Here is a 26,043-nt window from a genome sequence, read left to right as displayed (position 1 = left end):
ATGCTGAAATGTTGTTGGACATTGTCAGGACGGCACATGAAGATGTGGTTAAAACAAATACATTATGTCTGGTATAAAATTTGCAATTCATTGCGGTGCCCATGAAGTTAACCTGAATAAATTAGATAAAATTAAATTAATGAATTGAAGGAGAGAGTCTGTTAGTTAGATGTGTGACTGTACAAGTGTATGATCCCCACTTTTTAGGTTAGGAAATTTTCGTAAGATAATTCGTAATATTGAAATCATGAAAATCATGTAATTTTGTTCATTTATAATGTAAAAACATAATATTATAATAAGAATTTGTAGTCGGGAATTTTGTATCTGTGTAACTTTAATTTGTGTAAGAGTCTGTACATGGCATGGCAGTGTATTTTAGGTTGCTCACGAATTGTGCAACACGGAAAACAGTGGCTCTATTGGGATAGATGGTTGAAGTCAGTTGAAAGTGTTTCAACAAAGCGGCTTGGAAACCCATGGTACGGCAGGTAGTATAGGCTGAATATTGGAGTTGATCAGTGTGGATGTACATGAGTGGACGTCTTATGTCACATCAGACGCACGATAGCCGATACGAAGGCTTTGTTTTAAGTGAGGTTGGGTTGACTGAGTGACGCGTGAAGAAGTACCTGTGAGAGCGTTGCTACCAGTAAACTTTTCGGAACGCTATAACCACATGTAGCAAGCCTGTATAAGAATGTACGCCTGTGCAGCAAGTCATTCTGTTTCTGTTTCTCATTCAGACCGATGCACAGGAACTACTTTGCATAGTTTCCTATGCGTTCTTCAGTATCCATTACGGAGTGAGCACTTTATAATCACAGATGCTAACGAGCTCCCGGTGGCCATTCTGTAAAAGACTCTACCAAGTGTTTGTTTCTAAAACTCTGTATAATAGTCATACTATAATTCTTCTATGAAATAATGTACAGTAGATATGAGGGTGCATACTGAATCTACATTCTGGAGTGGCGGTATGGTTGTGCACAGAGCTCATTCTTGGTAAAGGAAATCGTCAGCCGAGTATGCAGCTTCTCAGTTGGAGAAACGTGAGGCGTCATACTAACCTGTGTGGCAATCGGGAATAACTCGAGACATCAATGTAGAAGAGTGTAAACAAGGTTAGGGATGCTCTTCGTAAAGAAGGGTGCATCCATAAGTAGAGTGTGTCGTCGTACTTTTCTTTACTAGTTCAGGATTTTCTTCTATAGCAGTGGGGAGTGCCGTAAGACTGTTACCTGGAGCAGACATGCCAAGTCTCCCGATTTGAGCGGGAGACTCCCAGTTTTTCATCATTCCTCCCGATCTCCCGTTCGCCGGGTCCGATCTCCTGACTTTCAGAGCAATATCCGTAATTTTCGTATTATTTTAAACTCCCGCGGATTTCATCATTCTATCGATATATATAGCTGAGTATGGCTGGTCGATAGTAGTTCTAATAATGATAATAATGATGATAATGATGATAATGATACCAGATGGCAGTACGGAGCACGGTGGCCAGTCATGTGCTGCTCGTTGGTCTATAATACAGTCATTCTCTTTGCAGGCGAGGCAAGCGAGTAACATTCTCTTTGGAGTAACCTAACCTCAGAAGTAGCACACCATAGTCGTTCTACCTGGGGCAAGACTTGCAGAAGTGCTCATGTTGTGCCTTAATATTTGTTTTGGCCAAAATGCCAAAAAAAAAAAGAAATATGATGCAGTGTTTAAAAGTGCTTATAGGGAAGAGTTTCTGTGTTTGAGTGAATCCAGAAAGGGACCAACGTTCACATTCTGTACCATATGTAGGTGTGATTTTTCAATTGCACATGGCGGAAAATGCGATAAACATAAGGAGAAACCAGAAACTGAACTTTTCATGTAAAAACGAAGATGTAAATCCTGTAATGAATGCCGAGGCATTATTTACGTCATTTATAGTAGAACGTAACCTGCCTTTAAATTGTGCCGATCACGCGGGACCTTAGTTTCGCAAAATGTTTCCTGATTCGGAAATCGCTAAACGATATGGGTGTGCTAGAACGAAAACAGTGGCTATCATTACAGAAATGTGCATGGAAGAAAGGGCGAAAATTGTATCACATTTGCAGGTGAATGCATTTTCTGTTGCTACTGATGGTAGCAATAGAAGCGACTTGAAGATATATCCCATTGTTGTAACATTTTTTAGGCCTGAATTCAATGAAATTCAGAGTTGTCTACTCTCTGTGCCTAATTTACAAGGGGATGCTACTGGAGCTAACTTGCCAATCTTTTGTTTTCAACTTTTCGGGAATTCTGCATTCCATTAAAAAACTGCCTAGCTCTTGGTGTTGATAATGCTCCAGTAATGGTAGGATTAAAGAATGGTGTGGCAGGATGTTTAAGCGGGAAAATAGTAACATAATCATCGTAGGCTGCTCTTGTCACCTAATTAATCTTGCTGCCGAGAAGGGTGCGGCGTGCTTGCCCTTAAATGTAGATGAAGGTATAATTGATGTATTATCTGGAAAGGAGTGCAAAGAGGAAAGAAAAGTTCAGAGAATTTCAGACTTTACACAACACAGAGATCAGGAAAATTCTGAAGCATGTGCCTACTCGATGGTTATCACTAAGAAGGTGTTTAGATAGGATTTTGCTTCAGTGGGACCCTTTGGTTACATTATTCAGGAGCGAAATTGTGAGTAAGAATTCTCAGATGGGAACTTTGAAGACTTACAAAATTCCTAAGCACAGTTTAAGTTCAGATGTGTCTTGTTTATCTGAAAACATTAAGGATTGTCACCTCACTCCTCAGTTAAAAGGAAAACCCAGTCATCAGTTTCACTAAAAAGAAATGAAACCACTTATGACACTAAGAGCCATTGCAAGTTATAAATCTCATTCCATATTAACGGTTATCACTTTACAAATGAAAATATTTATAAAATCCTCCTTATCAATACAAATCAAGTAATCTGTTAGATGAAGCAAAGACCGACTTTTCATGTTCCTTTCATCAAATTTACATAAATCTTTTTTCCTTTTTCTCTCAAGTTTTATGGATATCTTTGAGTATCCAAACGTAGCTCTTCAGTCAAGTATGCCGCACATCCACTTATTGAGGTCAGTTTTGGAGGAACTATTGAAGAATGTGATGGCAAGTTTTGTGAAACCACACATTATTAAAAGCTCCTCCTCTCTCCTCACTCCAGCAAATCAAAAGGGTGATTGTGGTCTGATGATAGGGAACTCTGCATTTGTTTTAATGAACACTTTGAAGTCTGAGGAAAAGTGCATATTCTTTAAGTCTGTTAGAAAGTGTTTCTCTTCATCGTGTGACTACATGGTGCACAAATTTCTGTTCAAAGATGTTTTAATTAATGCAGAAGTTGCAAATATATCTGCGATAAGTAAGGCATCATTTTCTAGCCTTAGATTTTTCATTAACAATTTTCCGAACATTCTGACTAGTGAAACGGAATGTTTAGATAAAGAAACTGATGTTCTGCACTCCCAGTTCTGTAACTTTCAGCTTGAAGAAACAGATCTGGCATAAGGAAGAATTGATGTTCAGTGGACATAGGTTTTTTTCAGAGTCACAAAGACAAAAACACTTTTCAGATCCTTGCTGTCTGAACAAACTTTGGAGAAATTCTTTACCTTGAAATCAGTTCAGCAAGGCAAGTGCTTTGAGCAAAAATTTAGTTCAGAGTTTCTAAAGAGGGCTAAGTAAGCTACGGGTGTGTTTTAATGTGATCACCATGTTGAAGGATGAGAAGTCACATGTTCCTACAGTTCAGGTATGTTCAGTATTTAGTATTCACATGTAAATGATGAAAAATATATATATGGGCAAATAGAATTGTTAATGTATTGAATTATAATGAATTTGTACATGTTCTGCCATCAGTGATGTGTCGTAATACGTCACGATACGCTGCAAAATTTATCCTGATTTTTCACTTTTGAAAGTGCGCATGTCTGCTGGAGGTATGTTGTGAAATGTATATAGTGAAAATAATTTTATTGGTGGTATTTAGTGGTTTGTATATTTGCCCATTTGTAAATGGCAAATACAAGTTGGTCTCGTCAACTGATCTTTTTTTGTTTGTGGTTTTTAGTTGTCTGTATATTTGCCCTTTGTAAACGGCAAACACAAGTTGGTCTCGACAACAGATGTTTTTTTGTTGGTGGTTTTTAGTTGTCTGTATATTTGCCCTTTGTGAACGGTGAACAGGAGTTAGTCTCATCAAGTGATGATTATTGTGATGTTTGTCATATCAGTGGGTGCTCGCAAAAACGGGCTAACCAACAAATCTGGAAAAAATTAGGTATGAGCTGCCATCAATTGCGGAAGGTTCAAAGTATCTTCTGTGAGTTGGGCTAACATCAGGCAATCCTTTGTGATGAGATACAACGCTTTGAATTTTATGCCATTTTATTTAGGCCAATTTTGTTATTGCAAAATCGGGCTAACAGACGTTTGCGGAGGAGGCCATAAAAATGGAGTTGCTGTATATGTAGGTTAGCAAACCTTATCCCCATGTATACTAGAGGCTGTGGGTGTTTCTTGTGTTTTTGTGCCAGATGAATGGAAGGATTTAGTAAAAAGAGGTAGAGTAAGAAAGCCATTTCCAGTAGTAAAAATGACAAGTGATAAATTTGTGAGCACTCAGCCTTTGCTAGAAAAATTAACCAAGAGAATGGTATCTGTAAATAAGCAAAGAGTAAATTAGTAAAGTTTCAGGCATACTATTTATGAAAGATGTAGCATTCAAATATTTTAAAAATATTTATATGGTATTGTTGAGGGATATGATTGTGTTGACCTTCACAGTAATGGTGATCGGCTGTCACTTGCTAGTGTTCAGCTGTCACCAAAGTACAGTGTTACAAGGCTAATAAAGCCAACAAAGCTTAAGGACTTGCTTGAGCTACTTGAATATATCCCTGCAATATATCACCAGTATTACAGAGAACAGAGGTGACTGAGGAATCATTTTCCAATGCATTAGAATATGACCCATATGGCTGATGATTGTTGCATGAGGGAAAGTTATGTCATATTTCAAAATAAGTCTGAAGCATCTTTATGTCTAAAGAAACCCACGGCACTTATGCCCTTGGAAGGGCTCTGGCCTTCCCAGAGACCGCTACTCAGCCCGAAGGCCTGCAGATTATGGGGGATCGTGTGGTCATCGTCTCGGCCGTTATTCTGGGTTTTTGAAACCGGGGCCGCCATCTCACCGTTAGATAGCTCCTCAATTCTAATCATGTAGGCTGAGTGGACCTCGAATCAGCCCTCAGGTCGAGAGAAAAATCCCTGACCTGGCCGGAAATCGAACCCGGGGCCTCCAGGCGAGAGGCAGGTACGCTAACCCTACACTACGGGGGCCGGCATCTTTATGTCTAGTTCACTGTATAAAACACCTTTTTTTTGTATTGTATGATCATAAAATAAAGTTTGGTTACGAATCTAAGGTAAACTATTAGCTATAGCTAGGTCAAAGCAGAAGTCAATTTTCTTCCATTTTTTATATTCCTACTTTTCCAAGCACTTTTCATTTTTAATACAGTTCCAATATATGGTATTGATAATTTAAAGGTACTACATGAAGATAAAATAATGAAACAAATATTATTTTTATGGTATAATTTTTGTTTTTTGACATTTGTAAAAGTTAATTTATCTCTGTTCTGGCAAAATGTTGGTTAGCCTGTTTTTGCGAGCACCCATTCATATTTTTTAAATTATTATTTTGGGAGTAAAGTCATGGAATGAAACTTACAGTAAATCTTTTATCAGTGGAGTAAGGACGAACCTGGCATGCTACCCAACTTTAATTTCAGGGGTAAATAGCAACAGGTAATGTTATAAAGTAAGTCTGGAGCTTCATCAGCTTGATGACCGTCGCCTTGGGAGAGGGAGTTGCTCGTTGCTCTACAGAGTTAATTATTCCTGTAATTGTTTTGCAGGTGGCGCCCAATCTTGTTATTTATACTTATCTTAGTCACCATTTATTCATTTAATAATTTCAATAGCTTGCAGATGTCACAGATGGCATAGGCTATACGAGACTTACCTCTCAATACGGCATGTGGTGTGTGGCCTATTGTTGTGTGTGCTTCGGACTAACTGTTGTGAGATTCAAAGGAAAAGGAAGGGGCGGGCAAGGAGTGAGAGGCGCGGCAAGGGGAGAGGTCGGGGGCGGGATTAAAGCAGGGCCGAAGGATGTGGGGAAAAAGGATGATGAGCATACTCAAGGTGCAAGAATTTACTACCTAGTTATTTTCACATTTACTCAAAATTTCTTCCCAGTTTTTAATGTCAATTTGTAGATATTTGTTTCATTTGTTTTATGTCGATTGTGTGCATGGACATTTGTTTAGTTATTAAATGTTTTACATTAAGGCTGAAGATGGCCAGCCCCGGCCAAAACTAGTCCTAGTTAATGTAATTTAAAATATTGCATATTATACTATTGAAAGGTGGACCATTACGATATTAATAATTATATCTGCTGATGATTTAGCCTTAATTGCCAGAGATGAAATTAGCATCAGGACTCTTATTGATCTAGCAGAAAATCAACTTGCCTCCTTGGTCTTTGAGTAAATCCATCAAAGAGTAAATTAATTTTTTTGTGAAGAATAGTAGCCTCACTTCTCTAAGATATAAGATCTACAAGCAGTTCAGTTTATCATTATCTCACTGACCATCCAGTACCTCTAAAATATCTTGGTGTAAGTGTCTGTGATGAAATCATCCCTGGTGAAAGATCAATCACCTATTTCAAAATTTGAATGTCCCTAAGAATATTTGAAATTTAACAAGTTCATCTCTGTTAAAATGCAACCAGGAATTATCAGTTATTGAATATATATGGCATATTTTGGTTTATCCTCTACAGTGTGTCTCATTGATAAAAATCAGAAAAGCATTTGTGGGCGCCGTTGCGAAAACACTGTGTGAAGCAGTGATAGTCCCTATAGCATGCACCTAAGAAATTTCTCTCAATCACTACTGATCTACATTTAGGGCAGTTGCCCAGGTGGCAGATTCCCTATCTGTTGTTTTCCTAGCCTTTTCTGAAATGGTTCATGGAGTTGGGGCAGTGAAAGCTGGGTGAGAAGCTTATATCCAGAATTATAACATAAATGTAGAAAATTATCCCAGATTGAAGATGTGCACCTCCATCAAGTATAAGATCTTGAAACTGAGAGGCATATTGCATTATTGACTTTGTATATGGTTGTCAAAAAAACTTCACAGAGACCTCCCATAAGCTAAGAGGTAAAGGAGCAGAGGTATTTGAACATCCAAAACTTTGGTAATAACTAGGTGAGCTCACGGGCTGGTCTTTGCTCTTCAGAATTATCAAATGCTCTAAAGATGTCTTGCAATATAACAGCTGTGTGAGCAGTTATAGGCTTCAGTACAATTCACTGCTGCTATGAAGGCTGCAAGCCTTGGCCTTTTAGGAGGATGATTCTGTCCAAGAGTGATAACAGGCATCATCATGTATAAGTATGAGCAGCATTGGCCTCCTTGCTACAATCTAGACAATGACAACTCTTTGTGTGTCATCATGTGGCTCCAACAGGAGAGCTGATATTGTGGCAATAAAGTAGAAGCCATGTGCGGTCTATGTCTTGGATCCTGCTGTTTGGTTTGAGACTAACCTACAGCAACTCAATAGATGTAGATGAAGAGATTTTTTTAAAAACCAACGAGTTATGTCTTCCATACTTCAGCAAGCCCTATAACATCCCATTAAAAAAATGGAAAGGTGTACAGTGTACTTTCTGCTGCTGCAGGTGGTATATCGAAGTTTGTTTTGTATTCTGGTAGAACTGGCTTTGTCAGTGGACTTTCTGCACAATATTCTCTGAAGGACTCTAGCCTTTGTGCATCATTGATTCATTTATATATTTAAATTTAAAAAAATGATTTAAACCATTTTCATTAAGATTTTCTGTTTCTGTAACTGTTTTTGTTTCTGCAACTTAAATTTTTTGAAGTAATGTATGGTATGTTAATTATTCTGAATCCATGTGATCAGCTGTATCTACAGTCAGATGAATATACCTATCTCTTTCTTCTGCCTGTCACAGTTTGACACAGTGGTTAGCTGGTTCAAGTCCTGTTGATGGGTGTGGTATACAATTTCTAATTGGTAGGCTATGTATCAAAACCTTGGATTCATTTCCAGACACCTCTGCAGTGTTTATATGTAGTGAGGGCACTGTTGACACTGTTGATGGCAATGCATTTGTCAGATGGAGACATTAATCTCTTAACATAGCCATTATTTACAAAATTGTGATTATTTTTACCTAATTTTTTATTGTTAAAATGGACCCTTTATTGAAAAATAGTGACACTAGTAGCAATGAAAGTAAATTTTGCAAACTTAACAATGAAATATAAGCTGCTGAAAAGTTCCTGTCTTAAAATCCCAAGTGATATTTTTATGGTTTCTTCTTTTCACTTACATGTAAAATAAATAACACAGCACTAAACAGATGGCAAGTAAGATAACATGACACTCAATACTGTACAAGAAAGACATTGTTCATATGTTTGTGGCAGTGTGAAATGCCCTAAAACAAGAATCAACTCACGTTACATCACACTCCTTACACGTGTACCTGGATTCGCTTTGTGACTTCTTCCCTCTAGCATCATTCATTCATTTAGCTTCCATAGACTGTTGTGCACACAGAACTATCAGACACACTAAACTCAATGTCAAACTCTTCTTCACTCTCCATTTTCACCTAATTGACGAAGTACACTTAGATAGCAATAAATACGGAAAGGCCACAAGAAACAAGCTACTTGAGTCACCAACATCCACTTTGGTTGAGTCAGAAACATCTTTTGGCAAAAATAGGAACTTGAAGTAATAATTTTATAAATATATGGCAGAAATACTGAAAAGCAACCAGAAACAACTATATTCGGACCTTTAAATTAGATACTGATCAGTGAGTGACATTCCTGAGTATACTCGGGTTTTTATTTGATATAAATATATAAAATCCCGAGTATACTCGGGCTTGTATGCTAAGAGGTTAAGCCTTGAGCAGATCCATTAGCGGTATTCGACAGGAGTAGGCTATGCGACCGACACAAAGTTTCACCCTCTCCATACCTTATTGTTTAGCATCATCATCCCGCAACCTGCGCCAGGCAAGCTGAACATGTCCTTAACCATATGCTAAGTAAATAAATTTATGAAATCTGTCACAAGCATTTTTTTTCTCTCTTCCCCCCCTCCTTCTGTGAAATGTATTCAGTTCACCATTGTGTTACAGGTGGCTATGTCTCATCCTGCTGCTGTAACAGCCTGCAACCTAGACCTGGAGAACCTTATCACTGACTCCAATAGGTCTATTGCAACATTGGCCATCACAACCCTGCTAAAAACTGGTGCTGAGTCATCAGTTGATCGTCTAATGAAGCAGATTGCCAGCTTTGTCAATGAAATTAGTGATGAGTTCAAGATCGTTGTCGTCCAGGTAAGATATAAATCTTAACTCTTTATGTTTGAAGTTACTGTTGTGAACAATGGTCTCATGAAATATCTGCATTGCAATATAAATTGTTCAGATATCTGCTCTTTGCTAAGTTCATAAAAATTACTCTCCAGACCATTTTCTCTTTAGATTACTGGTTGAAATAGTCAGGAAAATCACTGATCTTATTTTCCTGTTTATGTGTGTTTGTTTTAAAATATAGAGCAGGAGATACATTTACAGAGATTTTGTTAATAAAATAATACAAAATGATGTGCACACTAAAATATTATTGTAGTAAATTACATACCGTATTTGCTCGCATGTAACTCACCACCGCGTATGTCTCGCACCCCATTTTTAACATTTGAAATTGCAGAGAAAAAATCCCCACATATAACTCGCATTAATTTCTGGCGTCATAAAGACATACAATACATACACGTAATAAAGCTTGGGTATTTCGTGAACATGCCTACACTAAATATCGGGACCGTACCAATTGCTGTTCTGGTACTTTATGACAGTACAAGAAGAAGCTGGATTTCTTTCTACCTGCAGAAGGGTTGAGGCCAGCCATTGTAACAAAAATATCTGATCACATGAACTCTGAGTGTTTCCCTGTCCAGGCAGTCAAGTGATCACAGTATTAGGTATCATCCATCTGTTGTATTGTCGACAAGTACCAGTATTCTGTCTTCACATTTCATTGTTGTTTCTCAGTTAAGTTTTCTTGTGTAGGTCGATCTTCAAGTTATGGAGAAACACGGGAGTTATTCGGCTGGGTTTAAACTCAAGGTGATAAAATATATTGAACATGGTAATAGTAATATGGTAATAGAGCTGCTGGTTGAGAATTCGGTATGACGGAGTTCAATGTTCGCTACTGGCATAAACGGAAAGCTGCGCTAGAAACCACCAGCTGAACACGTAAGGCATTCAGAGGGCTGAAAATAGGCAAGTTTCCTGAGCTGGAAGAGAAGGTTGCTTCATTACGTTACAGAGTTGCAAAATGATGGCTTTAGTATCTTACACAAGATGCTACATTTCGAAGTTCACAAACTAGCGATTAAAGGAGAAATTAGCTGTTTGGATCTGAAAGTGTGCTGAGGTTGGATCCATAGATTCATGGTACAAAAGGAATTGTGTCTGTGAAGGCGAACATCTTTCTGTCAGAGAATGCCAAGCGATTTCAGCGACAAAATCATAGATTTTCATCTCCATGTGATAACAATGCGGAAGAAAAACAATTACCTCTTATCTCAAATTGGCAATGCAGATCAACCCTAATAAACTTCGACGTACCAGGCAACATTGCAAGAAGGGAAAATGTAGTGTACTCGTACGTGCAACTTGGTGTGAAGAACAGCGTTGCACTGCCATGCTAGCAATAGTGGCAGACGGAAGATTGCCACCGTATGTTATTTTCAAACAAAACAATCCGTGCCTAAAGCAAAGTTTCCCAAAGGCATTCATGTTCAGGTTCAAGGAAAGGATGGATGGATACAGCTCTTATCCAGGACTGGGTCCGTACGGTATGGGGGACCACGGCCAGGGACACTGCTTCAACGCCCAGCAATCTAGTGTGGGACAGTCCCTGAGGCAGAAGAATTAATCAGGAGTGATTAAAATGCCATCCCAGCCGGGAATCGAACCCGGGACCCTCTGAACCGAAGGCCAGTATGCTGACCATTCAGCCAACGCGTCAGACAATAATAATAATTTATAGGCCAATGGAGGGAGAATATGCCACACACCAAAGAACAGACATCAATGTAATGAGATTATTTACGATCTGTAAAAATGTTCAGCTCAAGTTAGTCAACTTTCTTAAAAAAATTGCCAAGGAAAGCTAAAACATGGATTTCTCCAAATCCATTACTATGTTAATTTCAACTGGATCATGTAGCTATATCCATAAGAAACATGAAAGAAATTATGAATGTCAAGGTAGTAAGAAGCAGAGAATTTGATTGCGATCACTACTTGTCTAAAATCAAACTAAAATTCTTACCCAACAGAAATCACAGAAGAGGGGAAAGAGTAAACAAATATAACACAAATAGACTTCAAATTACACAAGAAACATTGGAAACATTTCAGGAAGAAATAAAAGTATCTCATTATGGGAAGTGGCAAGATTTATCTAAAGAAATAACCAATGTAGCCCAGAAAACATTTGGGCTAGTAAAACATAAAAAGAAAATTTGGTGGAATCAAATATGTGAAGATGCATTACAAGAAAGAATAAAACAGTGGAAAAAGTTTAAATCCTCTGGAAAGACTGAGCACTATGACCAATTCAAACAGCAAAGGACAGACACTGCTAGAATAATCAGGGGAGTTAAAAGAACTTTTACCGTGCGAGTTGGCCATGTAGTTAGGGGCGCACGGCTGTGTGTTTGCATCCGGGAGATAGTGGGTTCGAATCCCACTGTCGGCAGCCCTTAAGATGGTTTTCCGTGGTTTCCCATTTTCACACCAGGCAATAATTAATTAAGGCCACGGCCGCTCCTTCCAATTCCTAGGCCTTTCCTATCCCATCATCGCCATAAGACCTATCTGTGTCGGTGCGACGTAAAGCCACTAGCAAAAAAAAAAAAAAAAAAAAACTTTTGAAAAATCACAACTTATTGACCTGCAAGACAGTTCTGTTAAAATAACTCTTGAAACTTCTACCAACTTTTGAGAGTCAATTAAAGGGGTATGAATTGCCTAACATATGCTTCAAAGATGAAAATGGTAGACTTGGCCTAAGCAGCGCTGAGAATTGTGAAGTACTTGTGAAGCACTTTGATCAACTTTTAAACTGCCCTGAACCCAACCATAAGTTAGAATTCTCTCAAACAACTGAAAATCTAGAAGAAGATATACCACCCACTGCTGAAGAAATTAAAGAAGTAATTAACAATCTGAAAAATAATAAAGCTAGTGGAGAAGGCTCTATAACAACTGAACTTTTGTGGTGGTCTCAGTCAAAAATCATTGAAGAGATGCAGTTAATCTTTGAAGATATTTGGAGAACAGAGAGGATTCCAGAAGAATGGAAAGTGGCTCTGATACACCCAATGCATAAAAAAGGGGAAAACAAAAGGTTGATAACTATAGAGGCATCTCTCTTCTGCAAATTCCATACAAGGTATTCTCAAAAATATTGCTGAATAGAGTAGAAACATCACTTGACATGCAGCTGGGTGAGTATCAAGCTGGATTTCAAAAAGGTAGATCTTGTTCAGAACAAATATTAACTTAAAATCCATAATTTGCCATAGGATATTGAATTCAAAAGACATTGTTGTGACTTTTGTAGATTTTAAAAAGGCCTTTGACTCGGTTGATTGAGAAACCATAGATAAAACAATTTGTGAATTTGGAGTGAAAACTAAGTTGGCAAACCTAATACGTGAAACCCTTACTGACACAATTTCAAAGGTGAAATTTATGGGTGAGATATCCAAACCTATTAAGATAAATACAGGAGTACGGCAAGGTGACGGTTTGTCACCCCTTCTATTCAACTGTGTTCTAGAGAAAATTGTAAGAATTTGGAACATAAAGCTTAAAGAGCATAACATTTTGCCAGTAACTTTGGGGAGAAAAAACAAAGGCATTGAAAAAAATTGCGAAGCATTTACAGACAATTTTGGTATATTGTCAGAAAACCTAACAAGTACAACAACACAAATCAATCTCTTAGAAGAAATAGCCAACAAGACAGGTTTGAGAATCTCCGTAGAAAAAACAAAATTTATTACAAACGTCAAGAACGCTCCAAAATTTTGGCAACAGTGGAAAGAGTAACGAAATTCAAATATCTAGAAGAAATAATTGAAGAAAATGGTTTAGACAAATCTGCAGTAGAAAAAAGGGTACACAAGATGGAAAGAGCATATGGTATCACAAATAATTTTTATAACAAAAGTGTCTATCTAAAAATCTTAAAATAAGGCACTCCACTACAGTGGTGAAACCAGAATGCTTATATGCAAGTGAATGCCTGGTACTAAACTATAGACTAGATAAACTTGAGGTACTAGAAAGGAGAATAATGAGAAAAATCTTAGGCCCTGTGAAAACGGCAGAAGTGTGGCAATTAAGATCTAATGATGAAATATACAGGAACATAGAAAACATAACAGAAACCATAAGAAAAAGAGATTGCAATTTTTCAGACATATTTAAAGAATGTATGATTCCAGATAACAGAAAGGATTTTCAAGCACCTTTGGGACAAAAAGGCAACAAGTAGCTGGATTCTAGAAGTAAAGGAAGATTTAGAAAGAAATAATAGGAGAAGAAACTCTGGACAGAGAAAGTTTTAGAAAGAGGGTAGTAAGTATGGAAGGATTCCAAGGAAGATTGAACAAGAAGCCTGGTGCGAAGTGGTCCGAGGACAGAAGGAAACAAAAGGAGCAGAGGAGAAAACAAAGTATGAAGAACTGAATTGAAATTGGCACATTGTCCTTATTAGGCCTCATTGGAAATAATAATAATAATAATAATAATAATAATAATAATAATAATAATAATAATAATGATAATAGACAAACCAGATTTTTACTTTTAAAGGCTACATTGTACCTACTGAGGGAACACAAGTGAAGAGAGCATATGAAGTATGGGTTTTCCATTCGAAGAACTGAATTTAGGTTAATATTATTGTATGGGTTGATGTGTGATGCAAGTTAAAATCTTAATAGTTACAATTCTATTTAAAACTGATTTGCGTATGTAATAGTCATAAATTTTATTATTATGGAGATCATACTGACATTAATGAGCAACAATATGTAAAAAATAGAATCCATCAATATAGTATAACCAACTACATCATTGCAATCTATAGACTTGACACTACACGTTAAGATATTGTGATATCATTCGCTTCAGTCGTGTGATAACAGTCAGTTATTACTAAATTGTCGATAGTGACGTGTCTTTTTGGCCCATGATGTTATTGAATTGCTTGTTGAAGAGGAAATTCCTGCTGCTGAAATTCTACAAAATTCAACATGAATATGAAGATGTATGAATGAGCAGTGTTAATAGATGGGTGAAACACTTAAAGATGGAAACACAAGCATCCAAGATCACTCCCATAGTGATCACCCTCAAACTCCCTTCACTGAGCACAATGTAGAAGAAGTTGACAGAATCATTAAAGAAGATAGATATATTACTGTGGATACAATTGCAGCAAAACTTTCAGTAGGAGACACAATTATGCAGGAAATGGTTACAAGCTTAGGCTGCTGCATACCTGTCAACTCTCCCAATTGAGGCAGGAGACTCTCGATTTTCCACAGTTTTCCCCGCTTCATGATTATTCCATAATTTCTCCTGATTGTAGCTAATTATACAGAGGGCTATGACCTTATTGAATCAATGGATATAGAACTCCACTTATATTATACATTACATTTATATTCCTGGATGTTAATTGGTACATTTGTTTGAGAAGTTGATATTTTGTATTTTTTTTTTTTTTTTTTGGTGATATTATCTTTGTATATATGAAAGGATATGATACAAAATTGGTTTAGCTAGTGTACCTCCGTTGCTAATACATATCTAACTTCTTTGTGTGCTTGTCTACAGCCATGTTTCTAATTTTTCTACATCATCATAAGTATAGGTACATGTCGAAATCATCTATTAAAACGTACTTAAAGCAGTTATATGAGTGCAAATTTTCATTCCTATAAAATGTCTTTGTGGGTTAATTTTCATGTGCATCAAGTGGATAACCTCATTTTGTACATGTATTGCATAACAATCTTAACCCTGGAATGGTATGATGGCTTCATTTTTACGAAACGTAACACAAATTTGAATGTATAGAACAGGTTTGTGCGCGGACTTTACCGGCCCTCCCAATGTCTTCCCCCACTCAACTCACAAGGTCAGTGCACATGCAACCGTCGTGCTGGCGGCTCTTATTGAGCTCTTGATGTCAGTTTGTTAATGTTACAATATCATACCGATGGTGTAACTGTTTTACGTAGTGTTGTGTTTCAGATGAAGTTTAATTGTTATATCAAATATTCCTCATTGTTGACTTAATGTTTTGAAAATTAGTGCCATAGGCTATATTAAGTACATCTTTTTATTTGTTTTTGTCAAGTTTTATGCTGTTTTTGCTAGACTACTAGTTTTTTTATAAAATGTATTTGTCACAATCGGAGATTGGTAAACTTTTAAATGACGATAATTTTGATACAATGGAGATGAAGGAGATAGCGGAAGTGAGTCTGAAAATAACATTTTAGCATACTATATACCTTCATCCTCAGATGATGAATTTCGTGAATAATATTGAAGAGAAAATGTTGTGGTCATTCAGCAAATGAAAAGGATTCATTGTACACATCAGGAGTGGTTGGCACAGACAGTAGTACTACACAAGTAGTTGACACCTCTGGTTGTGGGACAAAATTTGTTACAACTCTATCTGCTGAATCACGACCTGATAGTAGTAATATTTCTACTATTACTGGTTCTTCAAGATCTGCAAGCTTGACTCCACAACGAACAAGAAAAATAATCAAAGGAAAAAATGGTTATTCCTGGACTGAAAATCCTCCAACCAGAAGTACAAGAAATATCCCTAGAAATATTGTGAATATCCGACAATGGCCTAAGGGTGGAGGTAAAGATGTTCTAACCCCTTTAGATGCGTTTCAGTTGTTCTTTACTGACACTATGGTAAACTCAATCGTTACTCATACAAATGAAGAAATAGTGAGAAAACAAGCCAACTACAAAACAATTCAGTTTTCAAAGAGTCAAACCTCTCCCGCAGAGATTAAAGCACTCTTCGGCATTCTAATATTCTCTCCTCTCCATAAGGACAATAGCCTAAATACAGCAATAATGTTTGATCCTTCTGTAAGTAGTAATGTTTACAGAGTTTGCTTTAGTGAAAAGCGATTCCAGTTTTTATTAGATTTTCTCAGATTCAATGACAAAACTACTCAACCTGAGAGAGTAGCGACGGATTGCTTCGCACCCATAAGGGACCTTTGGGAAGCTTTCAAGAAATCATGCATAGACAACGAGGCTGGCCCGTATCTCACCAGTGATGAACAGCTGCTTTAATTTAGAGGCAGATGTCCATTCAAAATGTATATGCCTAAGAAGCCAGCTTAACGTGGGTTAAAAATTGTTATGGTTTGTGATGCTGGTTCTAAGTATATGTTAGTTGCTGAGCCATACTTAGGGAAACAAAACACAACTGTGGAAGGCCCTCTTTCCCACTACTATGTGAAAATGTTAACGGCTCCATTCCATGGCTAACAATTAATTAAAGTCTATCAGGTTCCACCTTTTCAATACTAATACAATGTTGTTGGATGATATTTACAACATTATTTATTACAGTACATGTTTTGGTGCTCTATTATGTCACCATCATCAGCTGATTTAGAAAATGTGAAAAAAACTTGGCGATCTAAATATTAAACAAAATATTGTCATACTTAACTCATACATATACATATTTACATACGACAGAATATTTATTGGTTAAATCCTAAACATCTATTATGCTATATTAAATATCCCTAATATGTAACAAGAGAATTCTTGTAAGTCATGAATATAAAATTTTTCTCATCTGGTTGATGAGTTGTCTTCACATTCCTTAATATCTGTAATTCTATGCTCTCGTACTGTCTAATTAGAATGCGCACTTAAAATTGAGGAATTAAAATTGCATGCAGTCTATTTGATGTTAAAATGTTCATTTCATTTGTATATTAGCTGCTTTTATTGGATAAAATTCATTATATATAATATAATTGTTGAAAATTGAGCCGTCTTCTTATATTTATTAAGTACTAAAACTTCGTATTTTTATTGCTTTATGCGTGGTTGGAACTGTAATTAATTTGTCCTACAGTTGTTAGGCGGACTTATCTTCTCAGTTCAATGGGAACCCTGCAATGATGAAACCCAATATTAAAAGAAAAACGAGAAAATTGATAAAGAAGCTGATTGAATCTAACTGTTGATACGGCTGACTCACCTCTACAGCTGTGTACTTCGCGTGACGGCTACCGCGCGATGAGTGTGTGTGCTAGTATCTTGTGCTGTGTGACGAAGCGCTAGTGAAGGAGAAGTAGGGGCGGCAAAGGGGATGTTTCTAGAAACATGAACTTTTAGGAGAGGGTCCGGGGGGCGTTGTGGACGAAGACAATAGTACGCAAAGTTGTTACGTAGCATTCGGAACGCATTCGAATTTTCTGGAATTTTTAGCTTGTTAAGTAATAGAATCAAAACGTCAAACAGTACCTTGGGTTTTTCCAAAATTTCATTCAGATTAAGGTTAGCGTTATAGTATTGGTCTATATGTATTAGACATGCTTCAGTAATGTCAAGCTTCTGTCCCTTAGAAAGTATTTCCATGATCTCGAGGTCTTTATCTATGTCTGTGAACTTATGTTTGTACTCATGGATATGTTGACCTACCGCTGAGAATCTGTGATATTTTACAGCGTTAAGGTGTTCTGATATCTGACGTTGAAGCTACGCCCAGTTTGCCCTATGTATCCGCTTGCAGTCTTTACATTCGAATCTATATACCCCTGATTTAGAATATGGGTTGACTTTGTTGACAACAGAAGCATTATGTAAAACTGTTGTACTTCTATTATCTGTCTTGAATGCGATCCTGATGTTACGCTTCTTGAAAATATTTGTAATTCTGTGTAAATCTTTATTAAATGTGAAGGTTGCGATTTCCTTAACTTCTGGTTTATTTTTCATCAGACTCGTTTGAGGGCGATATTTGAATTTGTTTATTATTCGTTCTATGAAATTCTCTTTAAAACCGTTGGCTTTAGCCATAGCTCGAATGATGTTCAGTTCCTTGTCCAAGTTTTGTTTGGACATTGGTATGCTTAAAGCGCGATTCACCAAGCTGTTATAGGTCGCGCATTTGTGAGCTGAGGGGTGTATCGAATCATTTCGTATTGTGGCTACAGTTTGTGTGGGTTTTCTGTAAATACTAAAAGAAAATGAAGAGGCATGCCTAATGATCTTTAGGTCCAGATAATTAATGGATTTATCTATTTCGGATTCTAAAGTAAATTTTATATCCGTATCTATCGTGTTGAGATTACTAAGAGTCGTAGATGCGTTGGTTATGCTTTCATCCAGGATAATAAACGCATCATCTACATACCTAGACTAAAATAGAACATTTTTGAATTTTTCATTATTAATTATTTGTGTGTCCTCCAAGAAATCCAAATAAATCTCTGCCAAAATTCCTGAGGCCAGAGACCCCATTGCAATGATCTGGTCGAAAGTGAAATAGTTGTTATTGATCAGTAATTTTAAAATCGCCATGAATTCATCAATTTCAAGTTTGCTTAAGCGACTGTATTTTTTCAAATTCTTAGCTACAATGGGAAGCAATTTATTAGTTTTGATGTTAGGGAACATATTTACTATATCAAAAGAATGTATTGTGTGGTGATCCTGTAATCGAAATTTAATTAATTCTTTAGTGAATTCTACGGAATTCTTTATGGCTTTATTTGCAGTGAATCTGTAATGTTGTTTTAAGAATTTTTGAATATACTGCGCTAATTTGTAAAGGGGGCTAGGTCTGTAATTGATAATTGGTCTAATGGGGACTCCGGCCTTGTGGATTTTTGGCAGAGCTTTAGCGGTAGGAAGACCGGGGTTCATGCTAATTAATTTCTGCTTCTCGTATTCGTTAAAGAGGAAAGAAGATGTCTTCAATGTTTGTTTCAATTGTTTCTGCAATGATTGAGTCGGGTCCTTTTTTTATAATAGAGAAAGAGTCATCTTTAAAAAAGTCTTTTGTTTTTTGAATGTAATCAGCTTTGTGCATAATGACGGTTACGTTGCCTTTATCAGCTTTAGTGACTATAAGCTCTTCGTTTTTTATTTTCTTTTTAAGTTCAAGTATTTGTTTCCTATCCTTAAAGGAATCTTTTGGGATAACAAATTTATTATTATTATTATTAATCGTTTTGTTCAGCTGTTTCTTTACTTCCATTCCATCATCAGCTGATGATGGTGACATAATAGAGCACCGAAACATGTACTGTAATAAATAATGTTGTAAATATCATCCAACAACATTGTATTAGTATTGAAAAGGTGGAACCTGATAGACTTTAATTAACTGTGATCTCAGTTCAATACGGACAAATAAGATGAAGTTCCTTACGTTTAATAATCCATTCCATGAATCGAACCGCAACATAACAATGGATAACTCGCTCACAACCATTCCGTTGGCTGATTAATTGCTCAAGCTGACACTTTTAGGAACGATCCGCTTAAACAAATCAGAGATACCTTTGAGTATGAGATCAACAAAGAACAGGGACATTGGTGATGCAAAATACCTTTTCAGTAACACAACACCACTTCTATAACACAATGCTAAGAAGAACAAGGTAGTATGCCTTATTTCCACGATGCACCAAGACAAAGGAGTGAATCAAGATGGCAAAGCAGTTATGATTGACCATTACAACCAGATCAAAGGAGGAGTAGATACTCTTGACCAAATGGTTTCAGTCAGATCTGGTGCAAGGAAAACAAAAAGATGGCCACTCTGCATTTTTTATGATTTGATCAACAGTGGAGGGGTTAACTCACTTATTATTTTGAACAGGGTCTTGAGTTTTAGAAAAGAACAAACCATGACAAGATGATCTTATTTGAATCAGTTGTATCAGCAGTTGGTTGTTCCATGGCTAGAATAGCGCTTGACTATCAGAAATCTTCTGAGCGATCTGCTCACGAAAGGCAGATGAACCAGCATGGTCAACGCAGTAGGATGGAGATGGCCAGGGGGAAATCACTCAATTAAAGATCCACTGGATATCCTTTGTTTCACAGCAGTGATGGTGTGCTTTGGAACCAAACGTAATTCCAGAGGTAAAATAGTTCCTAATTCGGATTTCCGGCTGGGGTCAGGGACATAACGTGAAAGAAGCACCAGAAATATTATCATAGGAACTTGAAATGTACGATCTCTTAATATTTGTGGAAAGCTAGAGAACTTAAAAAGAGAGATGGCCAAACATGATATACTGGGAGTAAGCAAAAAAAAAATGGCCTGAGAAAGGGGAGTTTTGGAGTGGTAATTTTAGAAGATGGGAATTCTGTGGATCAATACAGTCTTGGTGTGAGAAATGACAAGAGTACAATAATTATTGTGTGTACAATATAGTCTATATAGACTTTTGTAAAGCAAAAGGACTAGCAATTACAAACACTTCATTCCAACAGTCTAAAAGAAGAAGGTATACCTAGACTGCACCTGGAGATAAAGCACGGTACCAAATACATTATATCATGGGTAAGGGAAAGATACCATAATCAAGCAAGAAATGCAAAAATTATCCAGGGATTGATGTAGTGAACGACCACAACCTAGTAATGTTAAAAACTGACTTAAGAAAGAGGAGGAAGAATCTAGAAAAAATATTGGAGGTATAAAGTCAGGAATCTAAAACAAGACAGAGTCCAGGAAATCTATCAAAACCTGGTACAACAGAACTTCAAAGAAATATCCAGTTGTACAATAAATGAGAAATGGGTGAGCCTTAAGCACACTATCGTAGAACCTGCAAATAAGGAAATAGGAAAAATTATGAAAGAAGCATGATAAACATGGATTACAGAACATGTGCTTGAACTTCTGCAGGAAAGGAGGAAATTCAAAAACTCAAAAAGTGAATAATAAATTGGAAACTATGAAAGCTATAAATATAGTTGACAGAGAAGCAGCAAAGAAATCTAAGGAAGAATATATATTGATACAATTCAAGGAAATAGAGGAAAGGATGAAGAAAGGAAACATAGAAACAGCTTATGAATTGATCAAGAAACAATTCAAAACATTAATTGGTCGTAGTAGCAGCATATTAAATGAAAATGGGAAACTGTTGTTTCAGAGCAAAGAAGTGGGAGAAAGATGGAAGGATACATAGAAAAATTATATGAAGATCCAGCTGACAATCTTGGAAATGAAGATAGCATATAACAAGTGAAAGATGGGATCCTCTTTAAGAAAGGAAGAGTATCTTAAGGCTGTGAAAGAAATGAAGACTAAAGTAAACTCGTATCCTCATCCTGATGTGGCGCAGCTCTTTTTAGGTGCACACCCCTTCCACCATGGAGGTGAGCTGCATGTACCATTTCAACCACATACCTGCCCTCCTGCCATTCTTAAATTTCTGACAATACCAGGAATCAAACCTGGGCCCCCGAAGACAGCAGGTAATAACACTAACCATTATGCAATGGAGGCTGACAACTGAAGAATAATAAAGCACTAAGATGCGATACAGGGATTGGATGATGAAACACCCAGCTACATATTTCAACTGATCACGGCAATAGATGATACCAGAGAAATTCCAGATGATTTTTAAAGTGCTTCGTAATCCCTGTACCAAGGAACCTTCTTCTTCATTTCTCTTTTCCAGTCTTGTAATGTGAAGGACCCTATTTTATTGCCACACGTCAAAAATATTGACAAGAATAATATACAGGGTCTCTCATATAAACTAAGGCCAAATGCACGGTGTTTGAACTCTGTGCTACGGCAGCTGTCTCAGCTGAAATTATGTCGCATGCAGCCGCTCTACTTTAAGCGTGTATACAATCTTATATGAAATCCTACTTTATAAAAGATGTTGGAAGTGTCGTCCTTCCTGGGTTATACAGGCATTGTATCTGATAAACACGTTCTGGCTGACGCAAGTGAGTTCTGCCACTGCAATGTTTCTGATTTCATTCCTGATGTTTTCTTTCAGTTCCTTCAATGTGTGAAGATTTGTTTGATACACTTTTTCTTTCAGTTTACCCTACAAGTAAAAATCAGACACTGTTAGATCTGGAGAACAAGGGGGAAATAGACCAGCACTGATCACTCTGTCTGCAAACACTTCCGAGATTGTAAAAAGGAAATCTTCTGCTGTATGAGCAGGGGCTGAATCTTGTTGAAACCACCTACGCAATTTTTCTTCTTCCGTTAACTGATGAAAGAACAGAGTCAAAATGTCATCTTGGTACTTCTCTGCATTTACTGTTGTCGAAAAAAGAAGAAAAGAAAAAAGGATTGGGCAAGTTGGCTGTGTGGATAGGAGTGCGCGGCTATGATCTTGCATCCGGGAGATAGTGGGTTCGAATTCCGTTGTCGACAGCCCTGAAGATGGTTTTCCGTGGTTTCCCATTTTTACACCAGGCAAATACTAGAGCTGTACCTTAATTAAGGCCACGGCCGCTTCCTTCCGACTCCTAGGCCTTTCCTATCTCATCATTGCCCTAAGACCTATCTGTGTCGGTGCAACGTAAAGGCACTAGCAAAAAAAAAAAAAGGCCTAATTATTTGTCTTGCACTAACAGCACACCAAACACCAATCTCACTGTCATCATGAGGGACTTCATAAACACCATTAGGATTTTCTGTATACCAATAGCGAGAGTTATGACTATTCACATGTCCATTAAGATGAAACCAGAAATTTTACTTATGAAACTACGATGTTGCAATGATAACTGCCTCACTATATGAACAGCTGAGATTCAGACTGGTGACCGTTGCTCGCCAGGTCGAACATATGCAGGCTGCTTGCAAGGTCAAGAACTACACGCACGCCTCCCACACTGGAGCTTACGTATCAGAGAGTAAAAAAGCTGCTTCGACGGTCTTAGTTTAGACATGATGTGGGCTTTTTGGCTTACACCATGTCAAGAAAGCAAGGAGAAACACTCTACATTTCACAGAAAATTTTGCTCCACATCTTCAGAAGAAAATCTCGACTGTTATGAGGAAGACTTCTACAATAATGAGGCTTTGAATTTAAGAATGCTTTACCGTTGGAGAACTGTAGTGGTATGCTCATTCATCATCAGATGGCTCGCTGTATGCTGGCACAGTTCTCCAAGCGGGAGCTGACGACAACATTAAGCTCCAATTAATCACACCGTCTTAATATATATGAGAGGCCCTGAATAACCCAATAAGCAGTAAAATTGAACCAAATTTAGCTGAAGACCCATTGGGTTTGGATGGAACAGAGGTGCAAGGGAACCTATCTTCATGTTACTATTGGTTATAGACATAATGCTGCATGATGTAGATACTGATTCCCATAGGGAATCATAAATAATCGTTCCAAATGAGTAAATTTATAATACCAATATAAATGGTCCGTTATTGGACATTATAAATTTTTTCCAGCTAACTCATTCCTGGTTGCCAGCGTTTCGCCCCCGTGTGCTAGGCTGGGCTCATCAGTTGGTACCTAGCACACCTACCAAGACGCTGGATAGTGCACACCGTGGAGGCCACTGGGTAGGCTAATTGTAGCCACCGGCAGTGCCAATGCACTATGAGAGACATTGTCTCATTATCAAAAATTGATGCCTGCTTGGCCATCAGACGATGTAGACGCTGATTCCCATAGGGAATCAGAAATAATTGTTCCAAATGAGTAAATTTATAATACCAATATAAATGGTCCGTTATTGGACATTATAAATTTTTTCCAGCTAACTCATTCCTGGTTGCCAGCGTTTCGCCCCCGTGTGCTAGGCTGGGCTGAGTTAGCTGGAAAAAATTTATAATGTCCAATAACGGACCATTTATATTGGTATTATAAATTTACTCATTCGGAACAATTATCTACATCATCTGATGGCCAAGCAGGCATCAATTTTTGATAATGAGACAATGTCTCTCATAGTGCATTGGCACTGCCGGTGGCTACAATTAGCCTACGCAGTGGCCTTCACGGTGTGCACTATCCAGCGTCTTGGTAGGTGTGCTAGGTACCAACTGATGAGCCCAGCCTAGCACATGGGGGCGAAACGCTGGCAACCAGGAATGAGTTTGCTGGAAAAAATTTATAATGTCCAATAACGGACCATTTATATTGGTATTATAATGCTGCATGTAAGAAAACCATTGTTTATTGTATTTGTGATTATAGCTATTGTTGGTCTAGATTTTACACACAAACGAATGATATATGAACTCTATAAAAACCAAAAAGGCATCTTAAAGATAAATTGTGAGGTGCAGGAGGTTTACATATAGAAAGGAGTACTACATGGATGTAATTTATGACCATTGCTGGTCAACTTTTATATTGAAAAAGGCATCGAGGAATGTAAAGGGGATATGGAAGGGATAAAGATCAATGGACTGGTAGTCAAAATGTTCAGATTTTTTTTTTTCAATCTACTTTACATCGCACCAACACAGATAAGTTTTATGGTGACAAATGATAAGATTTGAGGAGAACAAAGAGAAGCTACAAAATGTATTAGCAAGATGAACAAGATATGAGAGAAAAGTATGACATGAAAATTAATGCAAAGAAGACTGAAATTATGGTGTGCAACCACCAATATATTGCAGCCGACATAAGACGCTACTGTACTCAGAAAAGTAAATGCCTTTACCTACTTAGGAAGTAAAATTACTTCAGATGGAAAAAGTTCAGCCGATATAAAGATAAGAATTGCACAGCCAAAGGTCGCCTATAACTAAAAAAGGAATCTAAATGTGGAGATGAAAAATAGCTTTATTAAGTGCCATGTCTAGATTGTGACCTTGTATGGTTCAAGATCGTGGACTATTGGTGCATGCAATAAGAAACGCCTGGAGGCATTTGAGATGATGTGCTGGAGGATGGAAAAGATCTCACGAATAGCAAAACTTGCAGATGAAGAAATTCCTAGGAGAATAGATAAAAATGATCTTGATTATCAACAATAAGAAAGAGAAGAGAAGTTAATTGCTCATCTCTGCAGGCACAATAGTTTTTATAGTTAAAGTCATGGAAGGAATGATTCAAGAAGAAGAAGAAGAAGACCTAGAGTGCAATACTCCAGACATATCAGAGATGATGTAGGACCAGGCATATATGAGGAAATGAAGAGATTTACAGATTACAAAGAGGTTTGAAGGAAAGCAATTGCTGCCAACTAATCTTTGGATTGAGAATTAAGAAGAAGATTGGTGAACTTCAAACATTTGTTTTAATTATCTTTTATGTCATTGGCTGGAAATCCTTCACTCATTGGTCACTTCCAATTGGCTGGAAATCCTTCACTCATTGGTCACTTCCAAACAAGATATTGATGTTTAATAATAATAAAAAAAGAAATGAGCACAATTGTGTGAAGTTTATTGTAACCTGAATATTGGGACTCGTATATCCATTGCCAATCTCTCTTGTTCTCGCATGCTATGTTCATGTTTGTTCAGATCATTTTATTGCGAAGTGTTCTGATATATATATGTGTGTGTGTGTGTTCTGTGCTGTTCTGCATGTTCTGTTCTGTTTTTGGATGTGCGCGTGTGTTTCAGTGAAGTTTACATATGTCCAGTATTTACTAAAGTCTGTATAGTGGGCTGAATGTTATTTGGGTATCTGAATCTCTGACAGGATTGGTTTTCATGTAAGCAGCTGTTTATCGATTATAATGCAATATATTTGTCATATTTTAGTGTTTTGTTTGGTGTTTGATTCTTCACGAGTGGCCAAA

At 37.2% G+C, this 26,043-nt stretch overlaps 1 protein-coding gene across 1 annotated transcript in view; it reads left to right on the top strand.

Annotated features, from left to right (window-relative positions):
• gammaCOP (coat protein (coatomer) gamma) overlaps positions 1-26,043 on the top strand; it is a 513,985-nt gene that overhangs the window by 246,009 nt on the left and 241,933 nt on the right. Inside the window, exon 7 of the mRNA XM_067138134.2 lies at positions 9,289-9,492. Coding sequence (XP_066994235.1) covers positions 9,289-9,492 — 204 coding nt within the window. The remainder of the gene's footprint in view (positions 1-9,288; positions 9,493-26,043) is intronic.

Source organism: Anabrus simplex, chromosome 1, assembly GCF_040414725.1.
Source record: "Anabrus simplex isolate iqAnaSimp1 chromosome 1, ASM4041472v1, whole genome shotgun sequence".
Lineage (NCBI taxonomy): Eukaryota > Metazoa > Arthropoda > Insecta > Orthoptera > Tettigoniidae > Anabrus > Anabrus simplex.
Note: the sequence above shows the minus strand (reverse complement) of the source record. Positions and strands in the feature narration are given on the sequence as shown.